At 36.8% G+C, this 12,937-nt stretch overlaps 1 protein-coding gene across 1 annotated transcript in view; it reads right to left on the bottom strand.

Moving 5' to 3' along the window:
* Nucleotides 1–12,937, bottom strand: part of EYS (eyes shut homolog) — a 702,047-nt gene that overhangs the window by 597,926 nt on the left and 91,184 nt on the right. The window contains 1 exon segment of the mRNA XM_031057597.1: nucleotides 10,114–10,367. Coding sequence (XP_030913457.1) covers nucleotides 10,114–10,367 — 254 coding nt within the window.

The following is a 12,937-nucleotide window of genomic DNA, read 5'->3' as shown; positions in this document are numbered from 1 at the left end:
CTACAAATGGGATTGCTTTGATGTGTAACAGGAAAAGCTATTTCCAGTGTATTGGGTTTGTGTGGCCAGATTTTGGTAGAAGGAGGAGCACAGGGGTGGCTTCTGTGAGAAGGTGCCAGAAGCTTCCTCCATGTCCAAGAAAGCCAATACCAACCACGTCCAAGATGGACATGCTGCTGGCTAAGGCTGGCTGGGCCAACCAGAGATGGTGGTAACACCTCTATGATAAGACATTTAAGAAGAAGGAAAAAAAGTTCTTGCACAGGTGAAACTGCAGCCAGAGAACTGCTGAGTGAGAATATGTGAGGAGAACAGCTTTGTAGACACCAGGGTCAGCGCAGGAGGGGCAGGAGGAGCTCTGGGCATGAGAGCTGAGATTCCCCTGCAACCTGTGGTGCAGCCCATGGTGATGCAGCTGTGCCCCTGCAGGCCTTGGAGGAGATCCATGCCAGAGCAGCTGGTGCCTGAAAGGAAGCTCTGAACCTGTGGGAGGTCCATGCTGGAAGAGGCTCCTGGCAGGGACCTGTAGCCCCTTGGACAGAGGAGGAGGAGGGTTCTTAGTATGACTTGTCATCATGTGGGGGACCATGCTGGAGCAGTCTGTCCTTGAAGGACTGCACACCATGGAAGAATGACCCATGCTGAAGTAGTTTGTGGAAAACTATTTCTCATGCAATGGACTCATGTTGGAAAAATTCATGGAGACCTATTTCCTGTTGGAAGGATCCCATGATAGAGCAGGGAAAGGACTCCTCTTCCTGAGCAGCGGGAGAAACCACGGATGATGAAGTGACCATAACCCTCATTCCCTGTCTCTCTGCGCTGTTGGCAGGGAGCAGGTAGAGCTGGAAAGGAGGGATGGGTGGGGGAAGGTGTTTTTAAAGGTCTTATTTTACTTCTCATTATCCTGCTCTGATTTTATTAGCAATAAATTAAATTAATTGCTCTAATTCTAGTCTGTTTTGCCTGTGATGGTATTTGGTGAGTGATGTCTCCTTGTCTCAACCCATGAACCCTTTGTTATATCTTCCCTCCCCTGTCCAGTTGCAGAGGGGAGTGATAGAGAGGATTTGGTGGATGCCTGGTGTCCAGCCAGGGTTTATCTACTACATCCAGCCATAGGAATATGGAGGTGAATAATGTTCAGTGATTATAACAAGTCAGCAGTATGGAAAGCATACTGGGCTTTCTGTGTACCTTACAAAGAACAAACCAAATGCTGATATTCCTCTGAATTCTTTCCATGGTGAAAATAATTTGGTCTCTTCTCTGCAGCACACCTACATGCCCTCTCATAGAATCATATGAACCAGGACTCTTGGCCCTCAAAATCTGTATCTACTAGATATAAATGGTCTTCTTTGGAGAAATGAAGCACCAAGATTCTCTTCCACACATAAACTTGTGATAGAAGGGCTCCTACTGGTTTTTTTTCTGCCTCTAAACATGCTCTGCATTTTCCATAAGATTTTAAGATATCTGTATGAAAAGAGGGAGAAAAAGCATAGTCCAGGGAGAGTTCAGGTAACTCAGTAAACTAAAAAGCTTTCTGCTAAGAGCAGCTGCTGAACGCTCTCTAACATATGTCATGGCACCAGTGAGCATTGCAGCAAGGACTGGCCAACATACAAATTAATTTCTAAGTTCTTTAATTTTTTAAAGAATTTTCTTTGAAGTGCTGATAAGGTAATGGCACTATATGTAACCTTGCTGATCTAATGCTGGTATTTTGCATTCCTTTTTCTTTCCAGTTCAGGTCCCTGATTATGGTGGGATTATTATTTATCTCTTTTGAGGGAGATAAATAAAAATGCATTGGCATCTGTTCCTCTGGATAGGCTGGTGGAGAGTAGCACAAATAGCACAAACAGAGTTTCCTGCAGAAGTAAATTGTCTGGCCACAAGCCATGGGCAAGCTGAAGCATGTACCAGAAAAAACTCCTTGAAACAGATTCTTTCACCTCCCTTGAATTGTTAAAGGTTAAAGCAAATGCAGTTTCAAGGGAAATAATAGAATAGAGCATCATGATATACTGATGATATCTAAGATAACATGCAAGGGGGAATTTAGGAATTCATCTTCTCAGAGTACAAAGGTAATATGTGGGCAGTATTTAAACATATTTCAGAGAGAATCAAAGAATCTATGAAGCTGTGAGACCATATTTTCTGAGTATTTGAGACATGAAAAAGACTGGACAGATACAGAGAAGCCTTTTTTGTTTTCAGTATGCAGCTCCTCTCAACTACGCATTTGAAATGTATGATGACAACCTTCTTTGAAAGTCAGATAAAAATTGTTAATTGGCTACAAATTACTTTCAGCATCAAAGTATGTTAATTTAAATTTTTTTTTTTTGGTTTATGCTTTTAAGGTTAAAATTAATACAAAACATTCCAAACATAATTACTAGTAAAACATAATATTTAATTAGCTATTTAATAAATCATAGCTTTAGGTCTGAGATCCTATACATTTTAAAGGCATCATATCACCAATCTGAAGTACAAAGAGAATGTTAAAAAATACTGTGAGCCAACTATATTTCTATTAATGCTATAGAATATTTTATGCTGTATAAAATTACAGTGTTCTCAAATATATAACAGATAATTACAGGAAAATCTGTCACTTGCAAATTGCATTGCCTGATCTTTAACAGCAACAGTTTCTACTGGCAATTTAATGATACATAAGACATTATTCTGCAGGAGCACAAAGGTGTTGAGAGGAACATAAGGAGCTGAGAAAGTGAATACTAAAAAATTAGCAAAGATATTCCATCATCCTCAGTGCTACTAATATTACTTACTCTCTTTAAAACAATCATGCTATTTTAGCAAATGGAGGGACTCTGAAGTTCTCAGGTAAATATAAATACAGACAAAAGACAACAAAAAAAATTAAGTTTCATAAGTCTAATGGATGAACTCTCATTGAATATTCCTTACATTCAGAAGTGCAATTCCATAAGATCACTAGATTGAAAGTTTGAATTTTTCAAAATTTGGATGTCTTTTCTCTGCTTAACTTAAAGACATGAACTTTGCACTTTATCTGAACTTATCAAACTATTGTTAGATCTTGTAGAATATCCACAAAATTGAGGGCTTTTTTGATATCAAAATATGTTCAATTTCAAACTGTTCTCAAATATAATATTCAGAGATTAGAATAAATATGTGAAATTAATTCAGAAATTAGACTAGAACTGAAATAATTTGCGAACTTCTTTTCTTAAGGTAATACACACTATATTTAAAGTATTTCTTATTGAGTGCCACCACCACTATAACATTTCTGTCTGAATCTCAAAACACATGCAAAAAGATCAAAATACGAAGTTTCTTTTAAATACTGTTTATACCAACTTCTGTTTTATAGAAAAAATGAAATATAAAGTTTGACAATGTCAAGGCATACAAAATGACGACAATGAAGGAAAGGATGTGTAAGAATATTTTTTTAAGTACAACTCCTTACTTGAGTTATTAAAGACACAAAATTAATGTTTCTATTCTGAGATCAGATGAAAAGCAAATGATTTAACATTCTGCTTTTCTTAATGTAATCTTAATGAGGTTCTATTAAAAAAAAAAGCAAGCAAAACACAAGGGTTTTATAAAGTTCAAGAAGTAGCCAAAATACTAATAGTGTATTTGAGGATTGTTTTCACAACACCCCTGTCTTACTGTCCACCATTTTATAAAATGTGTATAATTGCAAAGCATTCCAGCCATGTACCTGATAATAAATTGTGAAATTTTGTTGCTTGCTAAGCAACATAAGCTATTTTGTTAGATAAGAGATGCATCAAGCTGAGTAATGCTTCTGCTGACTTTGCAGAAAATGCAGTTATGAAAAAGAAAGACAGACGGTCCAGGTGAGGCTTTAGTGAACTTGACAGACATTTCTTTTTCTCAACTTTGTTGTTCTACATACTTGCTCATTTTTAAATTTACTTTGAGGTCTTTTCTGTGTAAAATATTGTAGTAGTTAAAAATCCAAAACAAATCTAATTTTTATTTACCTCATACAGAGTAATCCTTTCTGTGAACGCCTATTACAGATTGAAAATTTATATGATACATCAAACCACTCCATCCTCTTAGCTTCCATGAAAGAGTTTTAACTCAGAGAAAGTCTGTAACTCTTCAAATGTAAACTGCCCTGAGCCCAGCTCATCTGTGTCCATGGGATTACATTGTAAATTTGACAGTCTGCTCTGGCACAATGTGCCAGCAATAATCAATCTTCCCTAGCAGAAAAAGCCAGCCAGAGCCCCTGAAAAGGTTGCACTACCCAATGCCCTGAGCTGGAAACCCAGCCCAGCCTTGAATGTGGTGGGAGAAGATATGACCTGTGCTTGTGGGATGGTCTAGTCCTATCAAGATATGAACTGCATGAATGGAAATGGAAGCAGGTGTTTCAAATGTAGAACAGATGTGAGAAAAAATGAACCTGATTGCCTTTCTCTGTCAGCAAAATGAATGATTTCATGCTTTCCAGATGACCCTGCTTCAGGCAATTTCTATAAAGCAGCTATTAGTGCCTTGAGAGCACTAACATACCCAAATTGTCTGCGGCAGTCCCACCAAGTGCTTCCTGCAGACCCTGCCCATTGTCAATGAGTTCAGCTGTGGGTAGTCTGATCTGCCCTGAACTATTCTGTAGATGTTTTAATTTCCAATCCTACTTTCCTCCCTGTCTCAAGAGTGATCTTGAAAGGGTTTTATATTTTTTTTTATTTTTGGATGGATTCCTTGTATTTTTATTACAGATTTGTCTCTGGTTCTGTCTCCAATTGCTTCTAACTTGCTTCCCTAGCTGGATCCTGGATTTCATCCATTGCTTATGCTGTCTGGGGCTTGTCAGGGACCCTATTACCAGACACTGGTTCTGACTTCTCTTTGTAGATGCTGCAGAACTGTGCTTTGCTAAGTGATGGCAACATTGCACTGAGGTTAAACTTGGATTCTAGTTTGTGATTCCTCTCCTGGAGCAGCCTTGATCTTGCTGCTCCCTGTAAACAGGTTCAATCATAACAATGTGTTAGGGTGTCCATCACCTGTTTTAGACTTGATTTGTATGAGAGATTAAGCCTTTAACTTACTTGTGTCAAAAAGGATTGGCTTTCACATAGCTTCAAGTTCTTTCCTTCAAGATTTGTTTTACTTGACAGCATGGAGGATATACCATCCACACCTATTACAGAAGGGGGAAACTATTTAAAAACATCCAATGAATACAAAACCAATTAATAATGTACTGAAAATACAAACACTGAATATTTCCTCAGACTGCAGATATCACATGGACTTCTCCTGTGTATTTGTGGAATAAAAAAGTAAAAACAAAGCCCAGAAATTTAAAGTCATGGAATGATTTCAGAAAGCCCACATGCCATTTTTCTCTTCTTGGGCAGAAAGAAGAATGATGAAGAGCATGACATGTAGAATATATGAATGTCAAACTCAAAAAGTCACTGTGAGGCCTACATTAATAATGAGCTTTAATGCTATTATTTATTAATCACACACAGGTGTGTATGATGACAGACCGTATTTTGTTATGTGGGGTACAGTATATATTCAGAATGAAGAGATTTCCCAAATCTTAGCTCTACAATCAATATTATATAGATGCAAACCCTCGAGAGAAACCAGTGAGGCAGCATGGCCTATCTGTTTAGAGTAACTGCCTTCACATTTTTGTGGGAATCTAAACAGAATAGTTTTAATGAAGGACATGTTTAGGTAAATATGGGATTTTTCCAAATAATTCCAAGAAAGGCTTCTTTTAAACCCAAAGTAAACAGAATGTTATTTATTTAGACATACTAGTAATCATGAAAGCTGGAATTATTTGATGCTGAACATTGATGTATCAAGATATAGTTAACACAAAAATATGGGAGAACAGACAGACTAGGAATTAATCTGAATGTGAACTGGGAATTTCTCTGAAGCCTTATGCTAGATTAGAAGGACTGAACCAGAAGGTGGCAATATAGAGGGTCACCACATGACCAAAAGTTAAAAAAAAGATTGAAAAATTATCAATTTAATTTTAAAATCATACTGCAAACTTCCAAGTTTGACATGTGTGAAGTTTTCTTACAGGCAGAGGAGGGTACTTTGATATTTAATTTGAAAGTGAATTTACTATTTATGAAGAAAACTGGAGTACATCTCGATTTGTTAAAAAGCTAAATTACAGAGAAATAACAAACATACAAAAACAAGATAAGAATAAATGTGGGTTTTTAGCTGTACACAGAGATACGAATCACTGATTCATAACATGGAGTTATGACTGAACTTAAAATCTGTTTTGTACAGGAAAATATCCCAGGATCATAAACCCTCTGAGATTATGAAAATGTAATTGCCAGGGTGGTGATAACATTTTTATAAGTTTAAACAGCCTTTTATTAATTGTTTGCGGTTTATACTCTGAAAAATCAGAAAATTTATTCAGTACATGTGGTAATGACTTACACCCCATGGGTAATATTGTGACATTTCTTTTCTCTTTAAATTTGCTTCTAGAGAAATGCCATTATATAATATCTCATTGCATGATAAAATAAAGATTCTTTTAAAGTGTTTTCCAGCAATATATAATTATATCATTTATATAAGCAAGTCCTCACAGTAACAGTTACAGAATGGTTGAGGTTGGAAATGACCTCTGAAGGTCATTTTGTCCAGTCCCCCTGTTCAAGCTGGAACACCCTGAGCCAGTTTCATGGAACCATGTACAGATGGCTTTTGAATATCTCCAAGAATGGAGACTCTATAACCCCCATGATCAATCTGTGGCAGTGCTCAGTCACCCTCACAGTAATAAAGAATTTCCTGATGTTCAGGAATAATACTAGCAGCATCTGTGTTTCCCTTTGTGCCCACTGTCTCTGGTTCTGTCACAGAGCACTACAGAAAAGAGCCTGGCTCCATCTTCTGTACATCCTCTCTTGAGGTATTTATATACATTGATATGATCCCTCTCTGAGCCTTTCTTCTTCATTCTGAAGAGTTTCAGCTTCCTCAGCCTTTCCTCATAAAAGTTTAAAAGGACTTGATCCTCCATTGACTGCTGGAAGACACCACTGGTTACTTCTGGAAAGGTTGACTCCATAACAAACATTTCCTCTGAGCTTGGCCACTCCTCCAGTTTTCAGTTCACCTCACTCTCTACTCATCCAGTCTATACTTCATCAGCTTTTTCATGAGGATCTTGTGGAGGATCACACAGAAAGCTTTGTTAATGTCAAGGCAGACAATACACACTGCTCACCCCTCATCTACAAGTCAGTCATTTCCCTTTGGAAGTTTATCAAGCTGGTCAAGCATGACTAACTCTTTGTGAAACCATGCTGATTACTTCAGATAATTTTCTTGTGTTTATGATTTCCAGGATTAACTGCTCCATTTCCTTAAAAAGAATCAAGGAAATAGTGAGCTGCTTGAAGTTTCCCAGGACTTCATTTTTGCCCTTCTTGAAAAGTGACATTTGCTTTCCTCCAGTCTTTGGGTGCTTCTGCTAATCAATATGATCTATTAATGTTAAATGACAGTGACTTTGCAATGACATAGGCCAGCTCTCACAGAATTACATATTTAAAGAAAGGCAACAAAATTGATAAGGGCTCTGGACCAGAAGTCATATGAGGAGCAGCTGAGGGAGCTGGGGTTGTTGGGATGGAGAAAAGAAGAATGAAGGGGTACTGTATTACCCTCTTCGGCTACTTGAAAGGAGGTTGTAGCAAGGTGGGCATCAGTCTCTTTTACCAAGTTACAAGTGACAGGATGAGAGGAAATGGCTGCAAGTTGTCCCAGGGGAGGTTAAGAAGAGATATTAGGAAAAAAGTCTTCACTAAAAGGGTGGTCATGCACTGGAAGAGATTGCCCAAGGAAGAGGTGAAATTGCCACACCTGGAACTGTTCATAAGGTGTGTGGGTGGGGCACATGGGGATATGGTTGAGCAGTGACCATGGTGGTGCTATCTGAACATTTGCACTTTTAACTTTAATGACTATAAAATTCTATGATGCTATGATTTTTGGGTGCATCCCATGGACATACATATATCCAGCTTGCCCAAGTATTTCCTGACAGCTCTCTCATGTCTCACCCATCAAGGGTGTACCTTACTTGCTTCAGACCTTTTCTCTGGTCTCCAGGATGGTGGATTTTTGAAGGACAATTTTTCCAGTGCAGACTGAGACAAAGGTAGTATTTATGACCTCAATTTTTTCTATGCCCAGTCTCATTAAGAATGGGAAAACATTTTCCTTTCTCTTCCCTTTGTCACCTATATACTCATAGAGACCCTATTTGATGTCTTTCACATTTCTTGTCATATTCACTTTGATCTTTGACCTTCCTAAACTTATTCTGCATGCTCAGATAGCGTATCTCTATTTCCTGCCAGGTTACCTGTCCTTGCTTCCACCCTCTGTCAGTATACTTTTTTTTTGGTTGAATTTGGCCAGGAGTTCCTTGATCATCCATACAGGCCTCTGGTATTTTTTGTCCGCTCTCTGAGACAAATAGCTCTTGAGCTTAGAAGTTGTGATAGATTTTCTTAAGCCCTTCCCTCGAGGGTTTTATACCATGGGACTCTTCCAAGCAGATCTTACACTCCACAGTATTGTCCCTATAGAAGATTTTAGAGTGGTTGAAGTTCCCCATGAAGTCCAGCAAAGTACAAAATAAGGGTTGAAGTTTAACCGGCAAGATGGAAATACACTGTCTCAGATTTTGCACAGGTGAGCCAAGTACTGTGTTCTTCACTTCTGTTTAGATATACAGTTCTGCTATCATAATGGAATTTAAGCCACTTCAGGGGCAATTCTGTGTTTTATTGCACATTTATTAATAAATAAGCATGAACAGGAAGTAACATCTTTTATTAAATGTGCAAGAAAATGACCAAGAGATTATATAATCAACTAAAATTGAGGACAACAAATCTGCAAGTATATATCACGTACATAAACGTGTAAATGAATATATGTAAATGAATATAAACATATTTGAAATTAAAAATGTTAGTGCTTAACTGTTAAAAGTATATGTAGCTAGCCAGAATCTAATATAATGAAAATATAATGAATATAATTATTTTTTCATATAATGAAAAAATAGTATTGAAATTATTAAAACTTAGTGTTTTCAGTGGTTTAACTGGGACATAAAAATCTAGTACTACACACATTCTCTGGACTAAAGAAAAAGCCTTCAGCAGCTTGAAAGAAGAAGCTGTAAGTTAATGTCTTTTTAGTACAAATGACACCATGCATACTATGCTATTTATTTTTGTCTTTGTTAGTGATACCACAGATTGTCAATAGAGAAGCATTTGAAGCATTAATTGCATGTCCTTGATTATATAGACTAAAGGCTGGAAATGCAACACTTTGGTATTACTGTATTCAAAATTATTTTCTGTCTCCCATGTGTAGTCTGAATATTACTATTATTCATGCAAAACAGAAATTAGTACAAAAAGAAATCATAGCATCAGGTTGTGTAGGATTTATCTAATATAATGCAGAAATCTACAGCCCACCTCTTCCTAGAAAAGATGGCTAGGACAGACAGATGCCCTATCTCCCCCCAGTTTATAGAAGAGGAGTCTGAACAACTCAGTGAAATATAGCTGATTATATTCTATACATGCAAAGAGATGGTACTGCTGATCTCATTCCTCCTTAAGCTCACATTTTCCTGTTCTGTACCAAAACACTTGCTGTTTTCAGCCTGTGTATGACTGAAGCCATAACATGTAAGACTGCATAACTGTGAAATTAAAAAAAATGCAATTAAAATTGTATTTTGGAATTTCATTGATTTTTTTTCCCAACAGAATTGAAGCTAATACTCAGAATTGTGCATTTAGTGGAGGGAAGGTCAGCTGGGGAACTCTTAAGAGGGACAACATAAGAATTACAATGTTAATTAAGTTAAAGTTCCAGTCAAACATACAATCACAAATGTATACATATTTATATATAATTGTAATTAAACAGTCACATAAACATTGCTTACATAGAGTGGGACAAATACATCTATAATACAAGGCACTTCAAAAGAACAAAACTTACCTGTGAACCCAGCAGTACAATGACAAGAAAAGTGGCCACTTAAATCCATACAAGTAGCTCCATTTTTGCAAGGTGAACTTGAGCATTCATTAACTTCAACTTCACAGAAGGGTCCTTCATATCCAGGCACACAGGAACAGCTGTAATTATGCAAGTGGTCCTGGCAGAATCCATATTGAGAGCACTGGTTTCCAATGCAGTTGTCTATATCAAGTTCACAAAATGTGCCAGTGTAACCAAGGGGACATATGCACCTGTTATTGAAATGAGAGGAGAGAAGGGGGAAAAATCCAACTAAATAGCTATCCTGGAATATATAGGTCAATTACCACTAATAATGTTAACAATACTCTTCCTTTAAATTACCCACAAATGAATCACAATTTTTTTTTTTCAATCTTCTTTCCTCACCTTTAATTAGTCACTAAGTAACTTCATTTCACATGCACTGCTAGCAATAATTAAATTAAAATCTTAACTATTTACATTGGAAAAACTAGGAGCTATATTCATATTAAGCTTTAAATGAAAATATTGAAAGATAAAACTCTTATAAATATGAGTATTATGCATTTTAATTGTTTTTTTCTGAAAAAAAAATTGTTAGCTGCTACAGTATCTCTAGGAATAAACAATATTACAACCTGTTTGGATATAAAAGCAGTATAAAAGTGCTTTATTGTTGGTAACAAAAGTTACAATTTCTGTCTAATCAAATAAAAAGTATAAAATACTATAGATATTTTTTAGTATATTTTATAGAAATTGTTCGCAGTATTTTTTTCCAAAATTTAGACAGACATCTAAATCATATAAAGGCTGGAGATGACTTTTTCATAGTTATCCTTTCTACCTTTTTGTTTTCTTTTCCTGTATGAATGAAAATAAATCTGGATTATCTCACAGCTGACCCACATCTCATAAAATTAGAAAATCCCTCGTACTTGGCAATATATTCTTTGATTGATTCTCTCCTTATCATGTCCAGAGGTGTCCTCACACATGAGGTAATTTTACTATAGTACATATTCTTGACCCACAGAGATGCTATCCAGAAGATGGAAAGACCTAACAAGCTAAAGAAGCCTTGATTATAGTAATTTTCTCTACTGATCCATCTGGCAGAAAGAGTTTTTTTTTGCTTTATTTTTAACACAAGTGAATGGTCATGTAGCTCTTTGCTTCTGTCCTTGTTTACAGTGCCGGCATTTTTTATGGTAGACATATGGAAACTAAATCAGGAGCTGTGTGCCTTGGAGTACAGCTAATGGACACCAACTGCTGATGGGCTTTTAGTCCATGGACCAAAATAGAGCTTTCTTGAAGTAAGCCCTCCATTACTCATTCAGTGTGGTTGTGAGTCCTCCATCACTACCATTTTTGCTCTACAGATCCATTGCTACTGCAGTAATGACTCAGGTATATATATATGCTGTATTCTCTCTTCCAGCCTCAGTCACTTAGTACATGAGAAATCTCTACCTTCTCTTGAGAGCTTCTCATACAAGTTGATTCTGTTTCTCATTTTTAAGTGCATGCAGTACACAAAAATATCATACAAATTTTACTGTGTTGATTTTGGATGGTGTAGAGTTAATCTTCACAGTGGTTAGTACTCATATCCTCTTGGATTTAATACACTGTTTTGGATTTATGCTGGAAACAGAGTTGTTAATATAGAGATGTTTTTGTTATTGCTGAGCAGGGCTGACACAGAGCCAAGGCCTTTTCTGCTTTTTGTACTTCCACACTGGTGAGGAACTGGGGCTGCATGGGAGGCTGGGAGGAGACACAGCCTGGACAGGTGACACAAACTGACCTAAGGGATATTCCAAACCATGGGACATCATGCTCAGTATATCAAGTGCCGGGAAGGAGGAAAAAATGAGAGACATTTTGACTCATGGCATTTGTCTTCTGAAGTAGCTGTTATGTGTGATGAGGCCCTACTCTCCTAGAGATGGCTGAACACCTGCCTGCCCATGGGAAGCAGTGAATTCGTTCCTTGTTTTGCTTTGCTTGTGTGCATGGCTTTTGCATTTCCAATTAAACTGTCTTTATCTCAACCCATGAGTTTTCTAACTTTTACCCTTCCAATTTTCTTCTCCATTCTGCTGGTGCAGGAGTGAGTGAGTGACTGCATTGGGCTTGGCTGCAGGTGGTGTTAGACAATTACATTTACACCTAAATATAAATTTTGACTTGCATAAAATTTCATTATGCATAAACATTAAAAGCAGGTGTGCTTTTAGCTACCTTTAGTTGCACATTTTCTGAATCTATCTACAATAATATGGTAAACAACCAGACATATTAATGTTTCTGGTGCAATTAATCACTTTCTTTTTTTTTTTACAGTAACAATTAGCGTGTGCACTGTAAAAATGTAACTATTCAATCATTCTTTGAAAATGTGGCTATTATCATTAGCATTGAATGGAAAATTTAACTTAGAGCTCTCCTTAACAAAAATATGAGGATGAAGAATTTTCTGTCTTTTCCTGACTATGACTAGTTGTGTAGCTTATCTTCAGAGACCACAGAAGAGCTACACAGAAACAGATGTGATGTAGAACCTTCTAGTTTAGGTTTCATACTTCTGATTCCACACTACAAGCAATGATGTCATGAATTTTTCAGATGTCAATATATTTTTCGGTGCTTTGGTGTCTGAAGAAATCGAAACCAGCTAAGAATGAAATGCACTTTGTTTTTGCTAGCAAAATTATACCTGGATGTCTTTTAATTTAGTATGGGTCATCTCCTACAACAGCATACTTAAGCGCTGTACTATTATTATTATTATTATTATTATTATTATTAT

The sequence above is a fragment of the Geospiza fortis genome, unplaced genomic scaffold, assembly GCF_000277835.1.
Source record: "Geospiza fortis unplaced genomic scaffold, GeoFor_1.0 scaffold264, whole genome shotgun sequence".
Lineage (NCBI taxonomy): Eukaryota > Metazoa > Chordata > Aves > Passeriformes > Thraupidae > Geospiza > Geospiza fortis.
Note: the sequence above shows the minus strand (reverse complement) of the source record. Positions and strands in the feature narration are given on the sequence as shown.